The 27,956-nt window shown below is 40.4% G+C and overlaps 1 protein-coding gene across 1 annotated transcript in view; it reads right to left on the bottom strand.

The window, feature by feature from the left end:
• Window positions 1-27,956, bottom strand: part of Nr3c2 (nuclear receptor subfamily 3 group C member 2) — a 221,361-nt gene that overhangs the window by 34,898 nt on the left and 158,507 nt on the right. Inside the window, exons 4-5 of the mRNA XM_090356867.1 lie at window positions 17,959-18,075; window positions 91-426 (exon numbers count right to left, since the gene is read on the bottom strand). Of these exons, the coding sequence (XP_090212993.1) occupies window positions 91-426; window positions 17,959-18,075 (453 nt within the window). The remainder of the gene's footprint in view (window positions 1-90; window positions 427-17,958; window positions 18,076-27,956) is intronic.

The raw sequence follows: 27,956 nt of genomic DNA, 5'->3' as shown, positions 1-27,956 counted from the left end.
TGGCCTCCAGCCTGGCTACTAGGGCCAAGCCCCCTACTCTGGCAGGCCAGCTGCGCTGCAGATGGCCACGTGGCTGGCGTGGAGTCCTACCTGGGAGTACTTTCGCCCACTTCACCACCTGAATCATCTGCTTGCCAGCCAGGCGGTTGAGTGTGGACAGCAGGTTCTCGGCGGTGTCGGGCTTGGAGGGGTCGTAGCCGGCGTAGACGATTTCGGGCTCGATGGACTCCAGGATCATGACCGGGGATGGGGTGAGGGCCCGGGAGATGGAGGAGAGCTGTGGGACCAGCGCCGTGTTCACCGAGGGCTCCTTGGCCGGGGCGATGTACGTGGTCCCTTCCTCGGGGCTCTGTGGCGGTGGTGGTGGCTGCTGTGACTGCTCCTCGTGAATCCCTTTTAACTTCCCCAACTTCTTTGACTTCCGAGCTGTGGAAGGCAAAGCAACAGACAGGGAAGGGGAAGTGAAATGATCACTGGAAGGCAGGGAGAGGAGACACAGCAAGGCACCTTCCTTGCTAAGGAGCTTGGCCATGCCAGCAGGAGCGAGGGCTCTGAAGGACTACAAAGTTGGGTTGTTACTACGTTGGTCACTGAGGCCTGGCTTCTTCTATTCACTCCTTGCTTTTGGCCCATCCTCCTTGGTGTGTAAGGAGCCACATGCACACCCAGGCGTCCACTGCTACCTGCTACTGTGATCAAGCCTTACACTGTGCAGCCCTAACAAATGGGCCACAAACTCCCATGTGACAAAGAGGAAAAACAGCGAAATTGATCAAATGCATACAATTATCAGGGCATGGGCTAAATGTTGCAGATAAAACAACTGATGTGACGGTTTTTTTCTATGTATGTGGTACTGAGGACTCGAACCTGGGTCTTCGTGCATGCTAGGCAAGCACTCTACCACTAGGCAAACTCCCAGCCCATGTGACCATTTTTTCTGAGTAGGCACAATTATGATTCTCATTTTGGAATAGGGCAGAGACTAGAGAGGTTAAAAAAAATTATCCAAACGAAGCGGGTCATACATGTAATTTTAGCTACCCAGAAAGCTGAGATCTGAGAATCACAGTTAAAAGCTAGCCTGGGAAGAAAAGTCCTTGAGATTCTTTTTTTTATTATTATATTCTTTTTTTCATATTTTTTATTGTAATTAATAGAAGGGTTACATTATATTCTCCAGATAGAAGGTGCATTAATTCACATTCATTGATACCCTTTCTCATGTCTTGGTCCCCATTTCCCTCCCCCCGACCCCCACCCCTTATCTTGTTTTCCCCCTTCCCTATCCAATTTCAAATAACCAAATACAAATATATCAGATAACAAAGTGAGATACTGTAACAATATGAGATAACCAAGGGACAGCAAAAGAGATGAGAGATAACATAGTACATTATGGACAACAATCACTCATTATATGGCTTTTGTTTCTATATCCTAGAGGTCCTTTCATTTAGCATCATACTATATGGCCTTATGTATCTAGGTTTTGTTCTATTGTAAATCTCTGCTAGGAGAGCCCAAGGTTTCTACTGATTATGACAAATGAGGGAAACCATTGAGCCTATGTTCCTTTGAGTCTGGCTTACTTCACTTAATATGATTTTTTTCTAAGTCTTTCCATTTTTATCATAGCAAAGATATGGAATCATGAGATTCTTTATCTCCAATTAATCACCTAAAAGACAGAAGTGGAGCTATGGCTTAAGTGGTAGATAGAGCACTAAGGGACAGTGCTCAGCTCCTAAGGTCAAACCCTGTTACAGCGTTAAAAAAAAAAATCTGTCTAAGATCACATAACTACTTTATGGGAACTTGTTTAGAAGAAGGACAAATTAGTTTTTATGTTAATATGAGAGGTAGATGAGCAGACGAATAGGTAGTTGGAAATGAATGGTTGAATAAAAGAAGCTTACAGCTGTTAACAATCACTTTTCAATGGCTGTTTTCAACTTATTTAAAAATTCTTGAAGAAACTGATATTTTCTACTCCTAAAATACTTCCCAAATTTAGAAACTGAACAAAGAATATTGAACCAATTACCTTGACTTACAAAATAATCATTCATACCAGGTGCTGGTGGCTTACGCTAACTGCAAAGGAGGCAGAGGTCGGGGATTGCAGTTTAAAGTCAGTCTAGGCAGAACAGTTGGTGAGTCTCTTATCCCCAATAAACCAGAAAACAACCAGAAGTGAAGGTGTGGCTCCAGTGGTAGCACAAAGTGGTAGCCTTGAGCACAAAAGCCCAAATGAGAGCATGAGGCTGTGAGGTTGAGCCCCGGTTTAAGCACAAGTGAAACAAAACAAAACAATTCATGTTTTACCATTACACCCACTACTTTTACCACATCAATTACAGAAAGCTTACAATTTGGATGGAAGACATGTTATCACCCAACAAAGTATTTATTATATCTTCTATACTGGCCTAAATTCATCTCAACAGATGAAATAAGACATAATTCCATTGAGGAGGAAAAGGAGGAGGAAGAGAAGAAAGAGGAGGAGGAAGAAGAGGAGAAGAAGATAAGGAAGAGGAGGAAGCAGTGGCAGTGGTGAGGGTTTTCCTTTTCTTTTCTTTTTCCTCTTTCTCTTCCCTTTGTCTTCCCCTCCTCTTCTCCTTCCTCTTTCTCCTCTTTCTTTTCCTCCTCCTCTTCTCTTTCTCAGCACTAGCATTTGAACTTAAGAGTCTTGAACTTGCAAGATGGGAGCTCTACCACTTGAGACACGTTCCCAGCACTTTCTGGAATTACAGGCCTGACCTACTGGGATGCTTCTGACAAATGAATATATGAACGAAAACAAATGAAAAAAATATCAGCCAAATGCCTTAAACACTAAAAGCAGAAAAGAACCATATACCTAAGTAGCCCTGGAGGTTGGTCACTAGTGATTCTAAGAGCTTGAGAACATTTCAAGCGCTTTCATAGTCATTTAGGCTATCAGATCTCTGGTACAGCCTCTGAGTCTAATCATGTTCTTCTCTGAGCCTCAGGAAAATGCTCTGAAAATGAGCATGGAAACACTGCAGCCCCTGACGCAGATACAATGACTGTGACAGATGTTGGACATAACTGCTGATACCTGAAATAGTATTTCGAAGCCACTTTTACATTTCCCCACAATTTTGTGAACATTAATAATATCCTAGTTCAACAAATATTCCCATCACTTCTCAGCAAGACTACATTTGATGCTAACCATTACTTGACTGAATAGAAACCGCCAAGGGTGTTATTGTCAAATGTTCTTAGAAGCAGTAATATTTGCTTGCAAATGACTTGCAAATTCCCTACTAGGCCTTTGGTCTATCTGGCTGTGTGTATTCTTATGGCTGACTTCAAGTCATGGGGATGAAGTGTCATGAGGAATATTCTAGAACATTTCCTCTGTAGTTTGTAAACATCAGGCTGCAGTCTGTATAGAACCTATTGAGCAGATTATCATCTGAGTCATATTGAACGTTATTCTGTGATCTTGTGAAATTCTTGGACTTGAGTGGTAATCTATAGTTACTTAAATGGTTCAAGAGCAGTTATTATGTCAGGATGCACAACTCCCAGACAGGAATCTGACCATGGGTACATAATTAATCAAAGTGAGCTTTTTATCCTGCTCTAATGGTGAGACTTAGGTGTTCCTGGAGCGTCACACCATGTGCCTTCTGACAAATGTTTACTGTTTATTTCATTTTCAAGTGTTGATAAACCTAACAAGTGACATCTTTTTTTAAAATATTTTTTATTGTAATTAATAAAAGGGTTACATGATATTTGCCAGATAGAAGGTGCATTAATTCACATACATTGATACCCTTTTACATGTCTTGGTACAAGTGACATCTTGTATGAAGAACTACTATTTGACGTCCTGATGAGGAAATGTCAGCCAGCCTCTGAGATTGTTCTAGATAAAATTTCTGAGTTGCTGGCCAGGAGTTTGGTCTAGTGGTTAAAGTGCTTGCCTAGCATGCACGAAGACCCGGGTTCGATTCCTTGGTACCACATACATAGACAAAAGCTGGAAATGGTGCTGAGGTTCAAGTGGTAGAGCTCTAGCCTTGAGAAAGTCCAAGGACAGTGCTCAGGCCCTGAGCTCAAGCCCAGGACTGGCAAAAAAAAATTCTGAGTTGCTAATTATTATTCCTTTTCAAAATTTCTACTGTGTAATGATCCATTGTTGGAGTCAGTACGCTTGAACCATCATAAACATGGAGCTCAACTTACTGAACATTTACGTCTGCCCACAGTTCAGCCTGCTTTTCCTGCATTTTGGACACTGATGCTCGCTGGAAGTGGCTGTTTTCCTGTCCATCTCTCAAGTGCACAAACTTAGTACAGATGGAGGAGGAACATGCTTTCAGGGCTGCAGAGCTTGTAAATGCCAGGGAGGAAATCTGAATCCAGCTGTGACTCACAGTTGCCAGTCTTAACTTCGAATGCATTCCTCTTTATCTAATCTGTATTATGTTTTGACTTGAAGATCAGCACAAGCCTTAAGTCCAAGTGCACAATTATGGTGTTTGTTAAGTACACAAGAACATTTTTGGTTAAAGATACTTAATAAGCATGCCTCCACGATCCAAAGACCAAGTAAATATAAGTTCACCATTTAGCACCCCAGTTAACAGGGAATTACCACTGGCCATTGGATTTGGGAATCTCATGGCCCCATGTGCTAGAGCCCCACTTTTTATTTCTCAAATACCAGGAACCCAGTTCTGTCTCGCTGACAGTCTGTCTGTCTCTCTTCCTCTTTCTCTGTCTCTGGAGTTTATATACAGGATTATAAGTGTTTCCTACTTCCACTTAAATTCACACGAAACAGGAGTATCCATTGTTCAACCCTATGGATGTCTTCAGATGCCAACTCCTGAATTACTGGCAGCTGTTTTTCCTGGCACTGCTGTGAGACAGAACTCTATCGATTCTCCATGAATTCTCCATTGAGAAGCAGGTAATGGGAGGCCCTGCCAGTTCCTTGACCAATCCTGGGAAAAGAAAGTAGGGAGCCCCTGGGGTAAAATCTTTAGTGTAAGGGACCTCATGATTCACCAAGGAACGGACATGTGGTGTGACATGATTTCCTGTTTGGTTGGCTCTACCTCTCAAGGCTGAGGTGACCTGCTTCGAGCCAACCACTACTGTGGCAGACTGCTGTTAGGAATGAGGCTAGTCTTGCACCCCATGGAAAGAGGATGTGGTAAACAGGTTCTCTAACTTTTATCACTTCATTTTTTTTTCCTTCTAGAAAGGCCACGAGGACAGTCTCTTCCCCCAATACCTGGACACCAGTATAAGAAGATACATAGAAGAACTTTTTCTTGTGTGTCTCAGTTCAGGGCATGAACTCAGGGCTTAGATGCTGCCCCTGAGGTTTTTTGCTCCAGGCTAGTGGTCTACCATTTGAGCCACAGATTTACTTTCAGCTTTTTTGAGGGGTAGTTTACTGTAGATGAGTCTCTCAGGCTTTCTTGACTGGGCTGGCTTTGAACTTTGATCCTTAGATTTCAACATCCTGAGTAGCTAGGATCATAGGCATGAACCCGGCTGAAGCTTTTTAAAATTACTCTATTTCATTAGGAAAAAGAAAGAATGGAAATGGCCATTTTGAAACTCCTAAACTCTTTGAAACTCTTTGAAACTCTTGAAATTTAAGGTCTCAGTGATAAATATTAGATATTAGGAATCAGTAGGTCGTAGGTGTTAGGAATTATATTGAAGCATAATTACAGTCCAGAGGACAATGATCTTCTCTTCAGGAGCCATTTCTCTGGCCACACTCATCCTCTGGATATCAATTTTAGTCAAATGACATGGAATTCTTTTTTTTTTTTGCCAGTCCTGGGCTTGAGCTCAGGGCCTGAGCCCTGTCCTTGGACTTTCTCAAGGCTAGAGCTCTACCACTTGAGCCACAGCACCACTTCTGGCTTTTTTCAATGTATGTGGTATCGAGGAATCGAACCCGGGCCTTCGTGAATGCTGGGCGAGCACTCTACCTCTAGGCCAAACTCCCAGCCCATGACATGGAATTCTAAAGTTCCTTCTGTTATTTCTTCTAAGCAGCAAGGGGGTGGCAAAGCTGGGAAGTGGCCAGTGCCTCACATGCAGAGTCCATAGATAGTGGATGCTGTCCACTTCCTGTTCTGTGGCACAACTTCTGCCACTATTGTGGGAGACTTCAGAGGGAGCAACAGCATGTGCTGACCACAAATAGTTTATCCACAAAGCTTAGCTAAAACATGGGGGGAAAAGGAGAAGGGGACGTGCTAGGGGTAAACCTCAGAAGTAGAGTACTTGTCCCTAGGCTCCATCCCAGGACTGTACCAATGAATGAAAGGATGGATGAATGACAGCAAAAAAAAAAAAAAGGCTGAAAAGACTAGGGATCCACTTATTTCCAAGTACAAGCTGAAGGTAGTGAAAAGGCCAATAGTAGTTTTGAAAGCTTAAGAGACATTTGTGGGATTACATAAGCACCTATTTTATATTTTTTTCTGGCCAGGTTAAGACATAAAGCCTTTAATGTGTAGAAGAAAGAATTAAAATGAGACATCAGGGATAGTTCTACCAGCATCTAAATGTGCTACCAGCAAGAACACATCACACTCTTTTCTACAACCTGTTGTCAGGTGAGGGAAAGGCTATGCTATGACCACCATGTGGGGAGAGGGGTAGAGAGAGTTGTAGTGTGGTTAGGGTCTAGAGGACCAGCCTTACACAGGAAACTACAGAGAAAGCCCATTTTATTGGCAGCCCACCTCCAAACAAGAGGTCAAAGAGGTCAGAGGAAGAAATTGAGCCCAATTGACTTTTTGAGGTATTTACAGGACGACTCCTGGGTGGCTTCCACTGACAGAGACTGTTTTTCTTAAAACTGGTAGCCTAGACAACCCAAACCAATTAATCAATGCACAAAAAACTATTTTTTTTCTCATTTCCAATAGCACAGCCAACTTCTGAATACTGCTGCTCTCAGAGGCAATCTAGGCTTTTTGCTTTTGCAAATCTAAATCTTAAAAGGCAGAAAACAAACCATTCAGTCTATATAAGATCTGGAACTTAGTATGTATTGGTAATCCCAGCACTTGAGGGGGCTGAGGCAGGAGATTGTAATTCAAGGCCAGATTGAGCTGAAATATTTAAAAAATCTTTATGGGGGATCTTTTATTATTTCTTTCTAAAAATAAAGTTTCTAAGCTACATTAAAACTGGTAGGATTTTTAAAACGTCAAATTGGCTTTCTTTAGAGTTATTTATTTATTCCTTATTTCCTTCATAAATTCTGTTCCCTAGGAACAATTGTGTTCGATTGATATGCGCATATGCAAAAACTCTGAGTACAATACTGACAGTTTGAAATCAGCACTGTGATAACTTAACTAAAGGACACTCCCTCCATTTCAAAGCTACCAGGGTAGATGTTTGAGTGGAGAATTTATTACATGAAGCAACATCTCATTGGTATGCAAGGTAAATAGACTCATTATGGATAGTTTATGAGGAAACATTACAGTTGTTACAAGGTCACAGAGGTGAACAAGGTATGAGAACCAGGTAGGTGGCATTGACCTGGAAAGACTCCAGCACTGCGCTTAATTGACTGTGCCCTCCAAGTTCATGGACTTAATTCGTGAGCTAATATGAAAACCCATGCAGGGCAGGATGGCCTTAGCAGACTGCTGCAAGGTAAAAGTCAAGCCACTGGCAACTAAGTTAAGCAAATAGGATGAGGAAAAAGATTAGAGTGATATCGAGCTTGTTACTGCGTATATAGTCCTTAGCACCCAAACACCCCCCCACAGATGTTTGAGGAGGATATAAGTAACAATAATAGTACTATCTGCTGGTAGTGGTGGCTCACGCCTGCAATCCTAGCTATTCAGGAGGCTGAGATCTGAGGATCAAGGTTCAAAGCCAGCCAGCACACAATAAGACATGAGACTCTTATCTCCAATTAACCCCTAGAAAAAAGGAAGTGGGGCTTGGCTCAAGGGTAGGGTGGTAGCCTTGAGCTGAAGAGCTCAGAGCAACATCCTGGCCTAGGGGTAGGGCAGTAGCCTTGAGCTGAAGAGCTCAGGAACAGTGCCTAGGCCGAGTTAAAAAAAAAAAAAAGTAAGATTTGTCTTTATAAATTATATACAAGAGATTCCTTAAATCCTTAAATAAATATGCAAAGAATAATTAAAATAGAATGCATGGGCATTGTGTGTGTGTGTGTGTGTGTGTGTGTGTGTGCGCGCGTGCCAGTTCTGGGACTTGAACTTCCTTTCAAGTAGTAGAGCTACTGTTTTACCACTTCAGTGGTACCTCTAGCTCAGTTTTTATTTTGTTGGTTAATTACAGACAAGAATCTCAAATACTTTTCTCCTTAGGCTGGTTTCAAACTACAGTCATCCATGCCTCAGCTCAGCTTCTTGAATAGCTAGGATTGTTTTAAAGCCAGGTTTCCATTTCTTTGCTCTCCACTGAACATTTGTTCCTATTTTAATTGTTCCTATATCTTGGTCCCTTGATGCTTTGCTGGCCCTTATAACTTGGATATACCCAATAATTCTTAGACAATTAAGGGGCTTGTCTGACTTAAATCAATTTTAGAATTTAAAAATATGATTTGTAGCCCTTAAGAGTATAAGAAATAAACATTCCTAATGCAGAATGAAGAAACTCTATGGGTCGGGAGTTTGGCCTAGTGGTTAAAGTGCTTGCCTAGCATGCACGAAGACCCGGGTTCGATTCCTTGGTACCACATACATAGAAAAAAGCTGGAATGGTGCTGAGGCTCAAGTGGTAGAGCTCTAGCCTTGAGAAAGTCCAACGACAGTGCTCAGGCCCTGAGCTCAAGCCCAGGACTGGCAAAAAAAAAAAAAAAAAAAAAAGAAACTCTATACAATGGCTAGAAGACCTATCTAGTTTGATCTCAAATATTCTTGAAAAAAACCTTTCTCTTAATTCAATATTCTTCATGTAAAAAAATTACTCATAGCTACATCATTATAATTCTAATTGTTTTTCCAAGAACTACTACTTAACAACATATTTTACATATTAAAAAATCACCTAAAAAATGAACCAGATTGTAAGTAACCTTTTACATTATTTATATGAAAAGTAAACAGTTCTACTGATCTAGAGATCATTAGAGGATGATTAAAAAGGTAGTAAGACTGCTTGAAAAGAAGAAGAAAGGCTAGATAACCAAGAGAGAGCATAGTCACGCTCTGAGTTCAACCGTCAGTGCTGATACAAGGGGAAAAAAGCTAACACTAATATAAAACAGGATAAGAACAAGTTCTGAGACAAAGATGCTGCTCAAGTTGGAAAGATGAACTAAGAAATAAGAAAACAAATGTTAGTGTTTATAACTCTTAGGCATTTTAAATAAATATTATTCTACATTTCATTCCACTGACATTATCAGAGTGAGTCTAAATAAAGAATTATAGTACTTGATGGGTATACTTTAAAAAAAAGCTATTTGTCTAGGCAGGGTTCTCTTCAGGATACAGGCTGAATTGGTGTGGAAACACTCAGATGGAATGAAACCAAACAAAATAGCTCTTCTTGCTTCTCAGACTTTCATCAAGCCTTTTCTGCACCCAGGGCCAGGCTGTAGCATCCTGAGGCTGGCGACGTCTTGTGCTGGCAGGTCTTAGGGGGGCTGCAGAGCCATACCCGGCTTGTGTGGGACTGGAGGGGGGGTGTGCCGGGCCTGTCCCGCCCACCTGCTTACAGACTCCCCATGTGGTTTTCTGCCAGAGTACCAATTCCTGCGTATTGGAGGCTCTCTTACAATCCAATTTGGCACAGTAGAGTGGGTAAAAGCTTCTTAAAAGGATATGTTTTCCATTTAATTCTTCACATTTACAAATCATTGAATTATACCCCCCCCAAAAAAAAAGAGTCCAAGGGAAAAAGTTCTTAATAAACAGTTCATTAAATGAACTTCATAGAAGACTTTAACATGAAAGAACAGGTTATTCTCGGTGATAGTTTATAATCTGCATTGTTCTTCTCCTTATGAGATGAGGCCATATACTCAGACAAGAAGAAGCCAGAGTTTCCCTATGGTTACTCGGGAGGCTCACTGAGGCACAAAGGGACGATAACCAGGCCTTCCCTACATGTGTTTCTTAACGTTCTACCACCTTACAAGCAGCAAATGAAACAGAACTAGCTTTGTTTCTTCTCTCCAAGGCTTGCCATTCATGTCCTTCTTCCTGTCCTGCTTGTGTCTCACAGGTAGGCTGGCCTCCGCTGGCTTGCGGACTTGGATACTCACATATGAATCAGAAGGACGGGAGTGGGACAGGCCCTGGGCTGTCACCAGGGCTCCCTACGACTTGGAGCCATTTCTTTCACGGCCACTGCTTCCAAAAGGATGGTGTGATTCAAAGTCACCATCACCTCAAACACAATGCTAACCCCACCCTAATTTTTAAACTCTAATTTTTAATCCCTGCATTTGAATGGGGATGATACACACCTACAGTTTTCCCTGTAGAGATTTTCTGATCTTTAATGGCATTTTCTTTTTTTTTTTTTTTTTTCTTTTTTGCCAGTCCTGGGCTTGAGCTCAGGGCCTGAGCACTGTCCTTGGACTTTCTCAAGGCTAGAGCTCTACCACTGGAGCCTCAGCACCACTTCCGGCTTTTTTCTATGTATGTGGTACTGAGGAATCGAACCCGGGTCTTCATGCATGCTAGGCAAGCACTTTAACCACTAGGCCAAACTCCTGGCCCGGCATTTTCTTTTGAACCCATTGCTAGAGATTCTCTTGTTGGTTCAGATGAGCTCTGTTTACAGATAAGACCATGTCCAGTGAAACAATGCTCTCTATATTAATTATAGCACCACGAGGCCTGGTCAAAGTACCAGCCACACCCACTGGGCATTTGTTCTGACTGAGAAATGGGCATCCTGTATGTTATTACACTAATAGAAATGAGCAATGGCTAACTGATTTCAACATTCACCTTCACGGAAAAAGTAAGCCAGACCCTTACAATTGCCTTCCTTAGTAGCCATCCATTAAAAGGAATATTGGTCTCAGTGATGCCACAGGGCCTCCCACACAACTCTATCTGCCAGCTGTGTGGCTGCCTTACTCCTGCGGTCAACTTCATGCTGGCACTGGGACAGAAAGGTCTGCACCTCTTAGGGTTACGGCCTATTTATCATTTTTGAAAGTGGCCAATCCCAAGAGTGACAGCCCTGCACCTGGTCCATCTCAGTCTACAGCTAGACCTGACTATGAGGTGAAGGAATGCCCAGGTAACACCTGGACAGGATCCTTTGGTCTCCAGCCATGGAGGAAAGCAGGTGTATTCAGAGACGAACACCAGAGAGGTGATGGTTCATTGAGACATGAAACTGGTGGTCAGAGGACTAAAAACTCACCTGTCCGGCTGTAATGCCCTGTTAGAGTTGTAAAGGAAAATGCAAACAGTGATTTAAATATCATTTTCAAGAAGTTTGGCCAAGGAAGATACATTTATTAAAAAGTCACTAAGTGGGGGCCGGGAGTTTGGCCTAGTGGTAGAGTGCTTGCCTAGCATGCACGAAGACCCGGGTTTCATTCCGATTCCTCGGTACCCCACATAAATAGCAAAAAAGCTGGAAGTGGTGCTGAGGCTCAAGTGGTAGAGTGCTAGCCTTGAGAAAGTCCAAGGGCAGTGCTCAAGCCCTGAGCTCAAGCCCAGGACTGGCAAAAAAAAAAAAAAAAGTCACTAAGTATCTCCTTGAAAAAAAAATAACAGCAAGAGAGAAAAAGGAAAGTAAAGGGCTGGACAAAGTCAATTAAAAGGCCTTCTTCTCATAGGAAAAATAGAGCCAATATGGTAACTCCTGAAAGAATAATTCTCAGCCCAAGTGAAGTAGCTGGTGGAAAAAAAAAGAAAAAGGAAAAAGGGAAGGAAGAAGGAAGGAAGGAAGGAAGGAAAGAAAAGAAAAGTTAGGGTGCCTGTAATCCATTCAAATTAATTGCAGAATAATCTCCAGAAGCCAGGCATGGGCAACTATGTTTAAAACAAAGATTTACAGACGATTGTCAGATGCAGGGAGAACTGAGAACCACCCAACAGCCTGGCTTCCTTCCAGAGCTTTCCCGGGATTCCTGTTATTTCTCCATATAATCTTCTTCATTTGGCTTAACATTTCTAATTTGACTCAACTTCATCTAAAAATCTGAGTATATATAGAATGGGAAAGTGTTCTTAGACTACAACTGCTAAATAGTTTTTGCTTAAATACATACATGTGTAACGAGCCAATTTTCATATGCAAATACTCCCAATTAACATGATATGTCTCATTAACTCTTATTTTTCTGTTTATTTTCCCATTGTGGTATATTCTGTCTTCATATGTAAATAGAAAATAGGATGAAACTTGGTTTCTACTTGAGATTAGTATAACAGGACTTTGGTTTGAAGATTACTAGAGTAAGAAATTTTTGTGTTGAAAGAACTCTTCAGGAATATATTTTTATACACATAGATATGCATATGTGTGTATATATACACAGGTACATATATGTATACATAATAATTCTTTATTAGATTTTTAACTCCTAGTCCTCTGGCATCTGTTGAAGGTCACTTCTGACCTCTTGCATGCTAACAGTAATGGAATGAGTTGCATGGAGACCATGGAAGAACCAAAGAGTGAAGCAAGAAGAATACTAGAATGCTTATGCCTTGTCCCAGCCTTTATCTCACAAGCAATTCCTAGGTTCTGGTACAAAAGCTCCTGGACCACTGGGCCTCATCACCAATACTGCAGGCAACCGTCCAGCTCCACTGCCCAATGTGACCTATCTCCTACCAGCAGGGAGAGGGGACTCAATATGGTTACTGGAACAGCTCCTGCCAAGGAAAGCTACAGATACATGGAAAGATTTGGGAACCAGAATTAGGAGCTGGTTTTAGAAATTATCTATCTATCTATCTATCTATCTATCTATCTATCTATCTATCTATATATTTTAAAGCCAACTTCATGAACTTACTATTTTATTTGAGGCTCAGCTCTCCAAGGTTGGTTTTCTTGAACAGTTTGAAAACTCCAGGAAGCAATATTTTTATATTTTAGTGTCTTCATAAGAAATGTGAAAATGGACTGCCTAGCACATAGGGCCCAAGAGCACTTAGAGACACCCCAAAGGACAGCCTCCTTCTGGGTCTTAGTGCCAGTCTAAGGTGCTAGTGTTGTGCCCATGTAGGTTTAGAGAAAGAAAAAGACATGCAAAGACCACTCTTGTCAGGCACTGGCAGGAAAAAATGGAGGGAAGCCATACCAGGCAGTAAATCTACAGCTTGCCTCTCAAACCTGGTGAGTGGCAGGGCTATAGCTGGAGTGTCTGGCTCAGCTCTGCCTGGGCTCAGGAGAGCTGCTCTTTTCCTTTCAATTTCTCTGCTGACTTTCTCACATCTTCTGCTGTACTTTCCTTTGCATGCAGACTGAAGCCCAGCAGGATTTCAAATAAAAGAAACAGTACTGTGACAGGAAGGAAAGAATGGGCCTAGAAAAAGGGGGAAAAGGCACATTTTATAGCTTTAATTTCTTAGAAACCCACTGCTCCCCTCCTTTGTTTCCTCCCTCCCTCCTCCCTTCTCCTTCCTCCTACCTTTTTCCTCCTTTTCTTTCCTACCTTCATCTTTCTGCTTTTTCTTCTTTTTTTTTTTGGCCAGTCCTGGGGCTTGAATTCAGAGCCTGGGCACTGTCTCTGAGCTTCTGTTTTTGCTCAAGGCTAACACACTACCACTTGAGCCAAAGTGCCATTTCTGCCTTTTTCTATTTATGTGGTACTGAGGAACTGAACCCAGGGCTTCATGCATGCTAGGCAAGCACTCTACCATTAAGCTACATTCCTAGACCCTACCTTTCTCTTTCTAAAGTAGATGTGAGTTGGGGACAGGTTAAGACTGCAAGCAGATCAAGTAACTGATAGGATAGGAAAGATTTTACTCGAAAATATTCTGGAGTTTGTTTTCAGCGTCATAATCATTACATGCTATTGTGCTACATAGCATCACCCTTATTTCTCAAAAGAGTGATGAGGAGAATGGTTAAACGAGCTGGAGATGCCCTGCTTTGCTGGGACACTGGACTACATCTGAAAAGATTTTAATTCAATTCTATTCACAACTGTAGTTTTAGAAATCACCTCACACTAAGGTTAAGAACCACATTAATCTTTACAAAAAATAATAAAACTACTGTGTTTCTTTTCCCAATCTGAACCTGAAAGCAAGACTCCAAAAGAAATTGTAAAAGAAAAAAAACAACGGACAATTAAAACTTGGTTAATTTATGAACAGGAAGTGTTTAAACTGTAAGTTGAACTAGAGGAAAATATCCATCTCCAGTCTGTTCATCACTGACTAGCTCCTTGCAATGACCTCAAATCTCAAAGTAAACTGTCTCTAATAAATTATTATGATTATTACTTTTTTAACCAACCCCACAAAACCTACCCTGGTTGTACAGACACCATCAACAAGTTAAATGAGGTTTGTATCCTGTGCTGTGCCAAACCTTACTTACAAGTGATTTCAGACACAGGTAAAATGACTGTGTGCTACAGATTAAAGGTAACTGGAACCAGTCTAGGCACAGTGACCCTCGCCTGAACAGCAGAGTGATGCTGAAACACAGCTGACTCTACTACTCCCTGCCAGGCAAACTTTACCCCAACTTACTGTCTGTCCTGTGGGCCCATTCACCTCTCCTCTAACTATATACCCTTCCTATAAGATTGCTCGCCCTCCTAGCTAAGCTTCTATCATTCGGCCCTTCCTTGAGCTTATTCCTTCTCAGTACTCTCTGCACCCGAATTACTTCTAGGCTCTTTTCTCTGGTTAATCTATTGTTAATTTAATGGATTGACTCAAATAATCAATCCTTTAGGGATAGACAGAAAATTCTTTTCATCTGGACAGTGCTTAGAACATAGCAAACTGTCAAAAGATACTAGTCATTCATTCAATTATTCAACCAAGAGCTACTACTCCGAGTGCCAGGCACTGGTTTAGCCACCAGAGATGAAGCAACGGGGTGGGGGGCAGTGGGGGGGGGAAAGAGAGACACTAATACTTCCATTGGTGGAATTCATACCATTCATCACCTAATGGAACAACAGAATCTAATAGTTAATTATTTGTTGTTATCGCTGAGCCAGTGGATCTCAATGCCTGCTAGGATACCTAACAAGTTCTGAGAGATTTTCATTGTCACTTTTTGGGGACACAGGCTGCTAATATGACAGACAAGCTGCCAGGTACAGGACAGTCCACCACAAGAAAAACCCAGGCGACCAAGAAGTCTACAGTGTAGCACTTGAAAACCTTGTTGTAAAGGTTGCTGACCCCATTAAACAACCCTGGGCAGAAAGATTGGTAAGTTTATAACCCTGCCTTACTATTTCATAGTAACCCAAAGTAACTACAACACAGACTATGGTAATCGTATGCATATTTCCAGTAACAGTTTACTACAGTAACACTTGCCTTCATATTGTAATGTAGTCATTAGAGTAGTACTATTCATAGTAAAATTATATGTAGATCTGTAAATCTTACCTTTCCAACATGTGCTTTTCAAAAACAAAAACACAACCAAAAACAAACATTGTGATTGATTTTACAAAGTAGATCACCCACTTAACAAGCAACGGTGGTAGCTTTGTGCCACCTGGATTTTAACTGCCAGAAATCTCTCCTGATCTTTATGTGAAGGCCACAGGTGGTGATCTTTTGGGTCACCTGTGATGACTTGAGTCACAGCTCCAGGGAGCACATGGAATATCAGGCCAGGGCCCTCTCACTGCCAGTGCCATGGTTGGGCAAATCTTTCCATTTCTCTGTGCTCTACAGACAATGAGGTATTCCTGGCTATTCAGAGGGCGTGTACTTATAAACAGACATGCTAAATTGAAACCCTTCGTGAAATGACTTCAAGTTAAAAATAAGCATCAAAGCAAGACATAAACATAAAAAATAACAAAAATAAATTAAATCGATATACAAGTTACCAATGCAAAATGTAATATTCTAAAATCTGATTGTTTTTGCCAAACAATAGTTTGGAATCGGTTCACATTAGCACGTATAGACCATTCTTGGTTTTCATTAAATTGGAAGAGTACTCTGTAATTTATTTAATCAGTTTTGAACAGATGAATATTTAATGTATTTCTGATAGTCATGCTAAGATGAATATTTTATGCACACACCATTTTTTATATTGCAAAAATACACTTGGATAAATTCCTAAAAGTGGAACTGTTGAGTCAAAGGGTAGGAGCATTTTAACATTTTACTGAAATAGCTAAATTACTCTCCATAGGAGTTATACCAATTTATGTTCCCAGCTAAAATGCATGAGCTCACCACTGAGTTTGACTTTATTTCATATGCTCATAAAATAATGCCATAAAATGTTTTATTTTTGCCAATCTGTAAAAAAAGTCTCATTATATTATAAATTTCTTAGTGTGATTAGACTTAGGATCTTTTCATGTGTTTTGGAAACTGGATATATATATATATATTTTTTTTTTTCTGTAACTGTTCTGTTTCTAACTACCATTTTTTTCTACTGAGTTGCTTTCCTTCCTTCTGGAACTGTCGGACCTCTTGATTTATGAGAGACCTTATTTATGAGTTATAAGTTTTCCTCCTAAGGTTATTTTTGCTTTGCATTTTGCATTTTGCAATTTCGATTTGTTTTGTTTAAACAATGCTCATTTTCTTTTCTTTTTTTATTGTTGGGGTAATGTATAGAGAGGTTACAATTATATTCGTCAGGTAGTAGGTACATTACTTCTCACACATTGATACCCCTTCTCATGTTTTTGTCCCCATTTCCCTCTCCTCACCCCCTCCTAATCATCTTGTTTTCCTCTAACAGTGCTCATTTCCTTAAAAATTTCTTTTGCTTTTATATCTTCAGATATTTCATATCTGGCAAAACTTGTTAGAGTATTTTAAAAATTCCATATTTTCTTTTAGCGTTTCTGCAGTTATTTTTCGAAGTTTAAATCTCTCAAGCACCAGAACGTATTTTGGTGTATAGTAACTAGAGTGTGGACACAGCATTCTTATCCAGATGGTGGTAGAGCTGTCACAAAACATTTTTACTGATTTGAAGTGCCAAGCTTTATTTTATGTTTAACTACCTAGTAGGGCTTACTTTCCAAACATCTTTTCTACATTTTCCTTGATGTTCTTTAGGAACTCCAAATCATAAATTATTATTTCCCTCAGATTATGCTACACTTATAGGTTAATTTAGGGTATAATTACATCTATCTATCCATGAACACTGTACATTTTTGTGTTAGTTCTAGCTTTTTAACCTTGCAACCCCTTTTCATGAACTTCTATATTATTTTAAAGTGTCTTTTTTCACTCTCTTGAAATTGGAAATATATTGGTACATGTCAACACTATCACACATATCACCTTATTTCTAAGCAGATGTAGAAGTTAGCTATGGTCTTGGCGGTGGGGGGGGACGGGAATCAACCATTTTTAGCTTTGGTTTTAGTTCAAATGGCCAATTCCTATTAGTTCAAATAGTTCAGTTAGTTCAATAGTTCAAATTAATTCCTATTTAGTTCAAATAGCAACTCAGGCTTGTGAAAGTCACTTAGGGTTATGTTACAGATGCACAAAATACCTCCTTTTAACTCTAGCTAAGAAATTTTGTCCTTGTATGTATAAATGCATGAATGTATGTATGCAAGAATGTATTATTTATTTATTTATTATTTGGTGCTAGGCAGACACTCTACGGCTGAGCCCGGTCATATGTTTTAGCATTAATATATCTTACTAGATATTTAGAAACTGTTCCATGCTCGATTCATTGTTGGTTTTAGGAATAAGTAGTTTCTAATTATCTTATACAATGTGTTAACAATTTTTTGTAAAGTAAAAGCACAAAACTTACCTCCTAAGTTCATACCAGCTTGAAGACATTTCTGAAGTCTGCAGGCAGGACAGTTCTTTCTTCGAATCTTATCAATGATGCAATCGTTTCTCCCAGCACATAAATAGTTGTGTTGCCCTGATTTAATAATTTAAAAACAATTGTTAAATTATGACTTTTCCACTACTACAACATATTAATACATATAATCAGAATATGAAGCTGCCTCTTTCTAGTCTTAAATTTCTTCTTGAAAACAGTCAAAGACAAACATGGTTAATAATACTATGGACAGAGATGGCTGGGTTAATGTAGCTGCAGCTTCAGTTTACAAAGGATGACAATACATTAATTTCTAAGAGAAAGAACACTTTCCAGCCAGATGCCAGCGGCTTATGTCTATAATTCTAACCATTCATGAGGCTGAGATCCAAGGATCTTAGAAGAATGAGGGGAAGGAGATTCACCATGGTGGTTTTATGAGGTGTTGGAATTTTAGCATGCATGAGGCAGACAATTTTTAAATAAACTCATCCTGACCCTTTGTTCTAACTGTGGTACGTCTGGAGAGGCAGATATCCTACAGGGAGGCGAAGCAAATGCATGAGTGGTAGGAATTGCCAGGGGATGGAGGGACTGGGTGTGTTAGGGGACATTAAGGTGAACAGAAATGAATGCAGGGTGAGTAAAGAGTGATGAGGGTGAGGACCCAGAGGAACACAAGACAGACTTCAGGGCCTGACAAGTCATAGCCAAGATTTTGAGTAATATTCTGAGCAAGAGGAGGAGCTACTAGACCAGAGGGATCACGCTGGTTGCTCTGCCAAAACCTCACTGCAATGGATGAAGGAACGAACAGTCTGAGAGGAGACATGGAGGTGATTACTCTCATCTAAGAAGAAACGGATAATGGACTGGGTCACTGGGATGGTGGCGAGATCTGGTCAGATCCTAGATGCATTCTGAAGACAGAACTGTTAGAATGTGCTGGCACACCAGAGGGAAACGGAGTTGAGGAGGCCTGGAGATTCTGGGGCTGAACAACTAAAAAGATGGGGATGGTCGTAGGGACTTGAGGCTAATGGGGAATCATCCTAGCTTGGTCTTGTACATGCCAGGACAGTGGTGTCTGAGAGGCCACCAAGCAGAGGTAAGTTCTACCATTATCATCATCCAGTGCACTCTTTACAAAGGGAAGGCTTAAGGAGGGAGACAACATTCATGCCTAAGTCAGCAAATGATTCCATGTGGCAAGGAGTCTCTGTTTTCAGAGTGAACTTGAAATCAGTCCTAGTAGACTACATCCTTCTTTAAGCCTTAGTAGAATCCTACAACACGGGCAAGAGTACTGATACTGTTGCTGTCTTCACAAGAAGAAATGTGTGCTAGAAGTGGTAAAGGAACTTCGCAGAAAGGTAGCAATGATTGCCAATGCCAACAGTATCGCTGTACATCAAGGCTAGAGAATCCTCTACAGAGGATTTCTCAAAGAAATTTGCCAGCAGTCTGACAGGCTGGTGAAATATTCTTTGGAAATAAAAAGGAATGCTCTTTTGAGTAAAACAGACTTTCTCAGGCAGAAGTGCCACCAGCAATTGGCATTATGTTCCTTTTTCATGGCATGAGATGGAATACCAAACTTCAGGTGTCTTCCAAAACTCCCTGGCATAGAGTAAGATTTAAAGTCCACAGAAATCACTGGGTATAATTTTTTTTTGTTTTGCTAATTTCAATTTGCCAAGTATTTATGGGGAACATCTTAGGTGCATGAGACCATGAAACATTTGTAGAGGGGGCTGATGTGATATGGAGTTATTTCCATTTCTATGAATTGATAATATAGGAAAGCTTTTCAAACTTTTTATGCTAAATGCCAAAAGATACATACAAGACTACTAAGGCAGAATTTCTAAGCTACAAATAAAAGGAGACAATTCTTAGAAGTAGTTATGTACAATGGGGAGAATTATTTTACAGGAGGGGAATCAAGAATAAATTAAATCAAAGAATAATTTCCAGGAAGGAAAAATTTTTATCAAAAGTTTTTTTTCAAAACAACATCAGAAAGACAGTATAATATCTTTAATGACTATCAACCTACATCTCTCTAATAAAGTTTTTAAGAAGCTTTACTTCTTAAAATAAAGAAAAAATAAAGACATTTTTGATAAGTAAGTTAATTTATTGCTAACAGAATCTATTGTAAGAGATATAAAAGAAGTTACTCATGCTTCAGAAAACTGATGCCAATAGGAAATTTGGATATACAGAGAAGATTAAAATTGAACATAGTAAATAAATGGGAATCTTTAAAGAAAGTTTGTTCCTTAAATCATTTAAACATTAAATTATTTCACACCAAAATAATAAAAGAATATAAGGTTTGTAAAATACATATTTACTGATTCACATTTCAAATCCTTACTACTTGGAGGGAGAGAACAAGAGAATTACAGTTGTAGACCAGCCATCAATCAATAAAAAGCTAGGTGGAGTGGCATGCACATGTTTTTCCCGGTCCAGAGCATAAGAAGGAGTATCACATTGTAAGCCAGCCTAAGGAATAAACACGACACCCTATCGCAAAAACAACCAAAGCAAAAAACAGACTAGAGACATGGTGATGGCAAACTCAAAGCCTGAGTTCTAGCACCAGTAGTGAAAAAGGAGAAATTAAATAGATATGTTCAACATAGCTGCCAGAAATACATATATACAAATGATTTTTTCTTTATATACTAAGAACAGGATGAGATTCAAGTATAATTTTCCTATTCTTCTCTAAGAAGAATAGGAACCTGTATATGAAACTGTATAAACAAGTTCAAAGTAGATTATGACAAGAAAATATCTTGTTTCCTGTAGCAATACAGTATCATTTCAAAGTATGATTCCTGACTGAATTGTATCAGAATCTCCTTAGAACTTATAGTCTTCTCTTCCTGGTACAGAGCCTAGAAATCTGTGTTTTTCCCCCAGGATTGTCACTATTTTTGATTTTTGTACCCTCGGTCTTATATATGTTTATCTAATTTGGGGAGGAATAGGGGAAACACAGAAATGATGAGATAAAGGGTGAACTAATTCAGCAGTGATACTCACTAGACACTATGTTGGGAATAAGCTATACCACCTCCAGGGATCAGGAGGAGAAAAACTGGGAGAGAATCAGGGAGAAAGTGACACTGTTCAAAAAGAAACATGCGCATGACCTGATTTATGCAACTGTAGCCCCTCTGTACATCATCTTTACAAGAAAAAGTTTAAAAATACTTTATTAAATAGCGGAACAAAGCAGTTTGTGAATAAAATACATCTTGACAAAGCCGTTTGTGAAAAAAATGCATCTTGATCAATGTTACCATTTCAACATTCAGAAGCTGTTTTACAGAACCATAAATATGATGCAGTGAAACAAATGCTAGAAAAGTAATAGCAAGAAACATACTTTGAGATAATAATAATATAAAAGAGAATACTAAACCAAATTTAACCCCCAAAAGCCATAAAAAGAAAGACAAATGAGCCAGTAACAAAAAGTAAAGGTCAAAGATATAAATCCAAGAATGACAATAATTCAATTAAATGTAAATGATCTAAAACACTCAAAAAATCAAAGTTGTAGACTAGATTCACAAAGCAAGACTTAAGTATGTACTAAGATGAATTTTAAATAAAAACTAGACCAGTCATAAGCTAAAGGATGGAAAAATGCAAACCATGTAATCAGTAAGTATACAGAAAACTGATGTGGTTATTTTTTTTCTTTTTTTAATTGTGATTAATAGAAGGGTTACATTATATTCACCAGATAGAAGGTGCATAACTTCACAAACATTGATACTCTTTCTCATGACATGGTCCCCATTTCCCTCCCATCCTCCCCCGCTTATCTTGATTTCCCCCCTTCCCAATCCAATTTCAAATAACCAATTAAGCACATATAAAATACATCAGATAACAATGTGAAATATTGTAACAATATGAGATAACCAAGGGATGGCAAAAGAGATAACATAGTACATTAAGAACAACAGTCATTCATTACATGGTTTTTGTTTCCTTATCCTGGAGGTCCTTACATTTAGTGTCACACTATTTGGCCTTATGTCTCTAGATTTTGTTCTATTGTAAATCTCTGCTAGGAGAGCCCAAGGTTTCTACTGATTATAACAAACGAGGGAGACTATTGGGCCTATGTTCCTTTGAGTCTGGCTTATTTCACTTAATATGATTTTTTCTAAGTCCTTCCATTTCCTTACAAATAGGGGCATATCATTCTTTCTGACAGCAGCATAGAATTCCATTGTGTACAAATACCACATCTTGTTGACCCTGATGTGGTTATTTTACACACAGAAAACAGTAAGACAAAGAGTATTAGAAGCTTAAAAAAGGTAATTTCAGTCTGGTCAAACTGAGATATAACAATTCTAAATATCTAGGCATATAATAGCAGAGTTTCCAAATACACCAGGCAGAAACTGACAAAAAGAAATTGAAAAGGAGATAAGTAGCATGCTGCGTACCTGTGGCTCACACCTGTAATCCTAGATAGTCAACAGGCTGAGACATGAGGATAGTAGTCCAAAGTCAGCTCAGGCACTGAAGTACATGAGGCATCTCCAATTAACCACCAGAAAACCAGAAGTGGTGCTATGGCTCAAATGGAAGAGCATAAGCCTTGAACTGAAGAGCTCAGGGACAGCACCCAGGCCCAGAGTTCAGGCCCCACAACTGACAAAACAAAACAAAATATATGCCCAACATCCTGGTTGAAAAATTTTAAAAAAATACAGAGGGTCTAAACAATTCCCCGTATCACTTTGATTTATTCAAAATTAGGTCACACAACTAAAACTGTACAATTGACATTTTTTTTCAAGTACATGGGGAATATTCATATGAAAGAACAGAACCCAAATCTAGAAAGCAAGCCTCAAAGGGGAAATGACTGAAATCATATATGATGTGGTTTATGATCACAAAGGAATTAAATTATAAAAACATATAAGAAGATATTTAAGAAATTTAAGCAACATATCTATAACCCATTTATATGTTTAGGAAAACCATAGCGGAATGACTGAACATTTCAAATTAAATGAAAATGAAACTCAACATATGAAATACACTGGATACAGTAGTAGGACAGCTTTATATGCTTATATTAGAAAAGAAGAATTGTTTAAAATCTATGACTTAGGATTATACTTTAGAATTCAGAATTTAAAATCTCCATGGAAATAATTCATAAAACATTAAAGAATAGAAATCAATGACAAAGGAAAAAAAGACATTGGATTGAAGTAAACCAGAATAAGCTGATTCTTGATAAAGATGAATTAATCAGGAACTGCAATGATTCATACATTCTGTCGCTTCCTCACTCCCACCCAGGATGATATGATCATCTCATCCTGAATCTCATGACTGATGAGAAGGGGCAGCTCATGCACCTGCTCCAATTCAGAGCAGAGATTCCTCCCAACCACCAGGGGGCCAGAAACTGGAATCACCTGCTGAGAAGATAAACAGAAATGACACAGAGACCCTCTCTGAGGCTTAATTCTGTGATGGTGGAGGCAAGGCCATAAAAGTCAGTCTCTATAACACAAGTTCCTTTCAGATGTTATAGGCCTTTTACATGACCTCCTATTTTTTAGACATTTTAATAAACATCACTATCTACAGTAAAAATGTTATTAAGACGATGTCAGTGTCTAAAATCCTTTTTTGGTGAAGAAAATAAGCATCAGTGGACTACTATAATAAACAACAGAAGTACAAAGTCCAGCTTCAGGTAAATACTCAAAACATTAAATACAATAATATTAGTGACATTATCATCCATCATCTCTTTAGGAAAAAAAAGGTAGGGTAAGAAAATCTCAAAGAAGAGTCAATTCTTATTTAATATGAGTAAAAAACTTCCTGTAAGCACAGAATATCACATGGTTTAGAAGGCCTCCTTGAGATAAAAAGGGCCCTCTTGTGATAAGACAAATACTATTAACTTCTTATCCCATTTTCAACCCTTACATTTTCTAGAAGCTCACAAGGATGTGAGTGTTGAATTATATCCTTAGAGTAAACACAGGCCCCAAAGCTGAGAGTCTCCAATCTATTTGAAGCTCTGCTAAGAATTGTAGAGTTGGGCCTAAGACTGTACGAATAAAGTAAGATCCTGGAAAATTATTACTTTCTCATATTGCTGCTCTTAGTAGCTCCTGTTTGCTTTCCAGGATTACTTATCATTTTTTAAAAGTAGGGAGACACTCAAGCTCAGGAGACTGAATTCCTTGAAGGAAACCACCCAATGGGCAAAACAAGCTAGGGGACAGAAGCTAGTGAGAAGAGCAAGTTTTGAGAACCAGGACCCTAAGGAAGTAGAAACTGAGATTTGAGGATTTAAAATGTTTCCAGATAATTATTCCACTCCATTCCATACAGCTGTTTCTGTTTTGCTTTCTTTTGCATTGTGCAGCACTGGGAATTGAACCTAAGGCCTCACTCATACAGGGCAAAGTGCTCTACGACTGAGCCACACTCACACCCTAAAATCTTTTAAGGCAGGGGATAAAGGGTCAACATGGAATCCATTGCTATTTTGCCCTCTAGGGAGCAGAACGAGCATACAGAGGGATCAAGAAGCATGGTGTGCATTAGATATTGCCTGGCATCAAGAAGGAAAAGATTTTTCTGGGTGGGATGGAAGAAAAAGGCTGAAACCAGCCTTGAAGAATGCTCTGAATTCAAGTCATGGACATACAGTCACATGACAGGGAATGACAGTCTAGCTGGTTAGGCTTAAGCAGGCAGGAGCAGCAGCCATCTTTAGGACGTGGTCACTAGTGGATTCCAGAGGTTATCAATGTTCATAGACAAACTCCTTTCCTCTCTGCTGTAGGACCTGGAGTGTTTCCAAAGGCCCAGGGTTTGGGGGCCAGTGGGTTATCAGGAAGTGTTTAAACCCTTAAGAGGTGGAATCTAGTAGAAGTGCGCTCGATTGCTGAGTATGTCCTCACTGCTTTGTCACAGGCCCAAAGCAATGGGTCAAGTACCTGGAGACTGCAATCTATGAGATCCTGAGCTAAAATAATAAACCCTTCCCCCTTTAGGTTAGGTTATTTTAGGTATTTTGTCACAGTGATGGAAGAAGAATACGCTCTCTTCTAGTTTCAGACCTTCAGAAACATCTGTTCAGTGAATATTTCTAACCTGAATATCTCTGCAACCTCAAACCTACAATGTTCACAAGCCACATGCAGGTGTGAGGTAGCAGTTATCTTTCCCTTCCACTCCGTTCTCTGTGAGGCGTTGGTACCAGTGCCCAGATGCTTCTGTCTCCCTCTCAAAGTTCTCTGGAGCTCTACTATGTCCAGCATGACTCTCTCTCCTCTCTTCAGGCTTCCTTGGGTAACTTCTGAATTGTGGACTTTCAGATCTTGTTCTATCTGCATGACAGCAGACAACTTTCTCTGGGTTTTTGTGCCTGCTTCCTAATTTTTAGAGAGGAACTCTAAAAGCGCCTACCTCATGGGTGGTGGCAATGACTGCCACATCGTATCCGAGACCTCAAACAGTGGGTGGTACACAGAAAGGGCCTGGTGAAAGCAGTCACTGTTAGCATTACATTATGGTTATTATCATCATTATCACAGATTACAACACATCACCAGGATAACGTCAGTGGGCTCGGGACCAGCCAACCTGCCTCGACTGCTTACCACTTCTACGGCAAATCAGCATTATCTTTTTAGTCTGAACTGGGGTTTGAACTCAGGGTCTCACATGGCAGATGTTCTGCCACTTAAGCTGGGCCCCCCAGTTCTATTCAAATGATTTATAACGTTCTGATAGCTTTTTAAGATAATTCATTCTTCCACAGACCTTGTGATACGTTCAGAAACCAAAGGAAGAGCCCCTCTGGTTGAAATGAACTGGAGGCCCTCCCTGCTGCTCTCCAGTTGTCCCTAAGTATCTCAGGAGGTGCACTGGGTGCCGGGAGCTGTGTGGGGCAGACACGAAGGCCGCTGTGATCCCTCACCAAGGTTCACCTGTCTTGGTTAGGGTGATGCTGCACCATGACGGAACCGCAAGTATGGATCTGGCATCGCTGTGCTGACAGACCTTCCTGGGCCCTCATTCCATGAACCCTAAACTCCAAGGCCTTCAGCACCACGCTGGATGCTGCAGGGAACTCCCCGGGCACAGGAAGAGGCAGAGGCAGGGCAGGGCTCAGACCTGTGCTAGGAAAACTTACATAACTGTCGCTTGGATCAAAGCTACTATTGGTGCTTTTGCTTTAGGTGTAGCTGTTATTATTCTTGTTGTGGCAGACAGCTTGCTTCAACAGAATGAAAACAGTTGATGGGCCCTTTTTATATTTGTATCGCTAATGACAGGTGTAGATATATAGTTAGTCCTGACTCATGAACATCTAAATTACAAACACCCTAAAACTATAGATGCAGCCTGCATCCCCCTGCTGTCTGACCCTGGTTTCCTTCAGCCTGAGCATGTGGCAACACTGGTGACACATCCTCCCCATTACCTCTTTTTATTTTTATTTCCTATTATGTAATAGCTATATTGTGTTCATGTGTCCATAACACCTACAGAGAATCACCCCATCCTCCATCCCATCGGGGCTCTGCTCCTCTTGCTAGATCTGGAAAAAATACTCTGTCTTCAAGAAGCCCAGCTCAGAAGCTGGGTGGCAACCTCTAACCTATGAGGAGTGCCAGATTCTAGAAACCCTAAAGCTCTTGGAAATATAAGAACCCTTTGGTATTGTTTAAGGAAGGAGTCACAGAATCACCTTGACCCGACAAGCTGTCATTTAGCCAAGCAAGGGATGAAAGCCCTTCCAGGCTGGACACGGGGCTGCATTAAAAACCTGACACGTCACCTCCATGCTGAAAGCATGGGGGGGGGCGACTGCAGCGTGTGGGGGCACACTGCACACAGTACTGATCGTTTCCTGTCGCTCCAGAGAAGCAGCAGCTCAGAGGCCTTTTCTTGAACTCCCTCCAGGGGACGCATGCTCCACCCTTGAAATTTCCTTTCCAAAGGAGGAAGCTCCAGGTCACACTCAGGCCTCTCTCTAACCCACTCACTACGCTCATGAGCAGATTGGAGAAGGACTATGGCTATGGCTGGCTTGTCTCGGCACCTGCTCTGCCCCATGGAGAGTGGGGGAGTGGGCTCTGAGAGCAGCTCCACAGTCTTGGGCATCTGGGGGAGGAAGCCACTTCTAATCTAGGTATGCCTCTTTCTCCGTGCCTAACTCTGGTGTTCAAGTTACAAGACTTCTCTGCTTAGTCTGAAATCATGTCCTTCAATGTATTCACTCACAGAAGGCTGACATGTTACTTTCCCCAGTTACCCTTTTTGTTTTTCAGTTGGGTCGGAGTCTAGGAGAACCATTGAACAGTTCTACCCGTGATTAAGGGCTGGACTGGCAGCAGAGTCCCGAGATCCAGATCTCAACAACAAGGGTGCAGGGAGAAGGAGACACTGAGCCCAAATCCTGCCACAAGGATCCTCAGCCCAGGTCCCCTCTGCTCTTGCTCTTTCTGTCTATGTCTGCAGATGTGCAACTCATTAAAGTGGAGAACATGCAGAGTGTAGCCCATTATGGGAATGCAAATGTTGGGGTACAAAGCTCTTGATGACAGTTGAGGTTTATTTTAAACCCCTTTGCCGCTGTTAATTTGGTGTTCCTTAAAACAACAACAACAACAATCAAAGAAATCGTACCATTGAACCCGGCTTGCCTTTTTATGCTCACCATGTTAGGTGAAATAGTGTTTTCATTTTTTCACACCTTGTAGCCACATGCAAGATTACCTAAGAGGCAGTAACCTCTAAAAAACCAGTTTCCTATTTATGACCAGCTAAATGATGTGTTGCTTCGTAATTGGTTCTGTCTTGGTGATGCTATTCATTCAAACATGAGAACCAAGCATTGTGGCCAGGCACCAAACTTGTTAAAAACGCCTGTTCCCTGAACT

Source organism: Megascapheus bottae, chromosome 23, assembly GCF_031878675.1.
Source record: "Megascapheus bottae isolate mThoBot1 chromosome 23, mThoBot2.hap1, whole genome shotgun sequence".
In the NCBI taxonomy this organism is placed as follows: Eukaryota; Metazoa; Chordata; class Mammalia; order Rodentia; family Geomyidae; genus Megascapheus; species Megascapheus bottae.
Note: the sequence above shows the minus strand (reverse complement) of the source record. Positions and strands in the feature narration are given on the sequence as shown.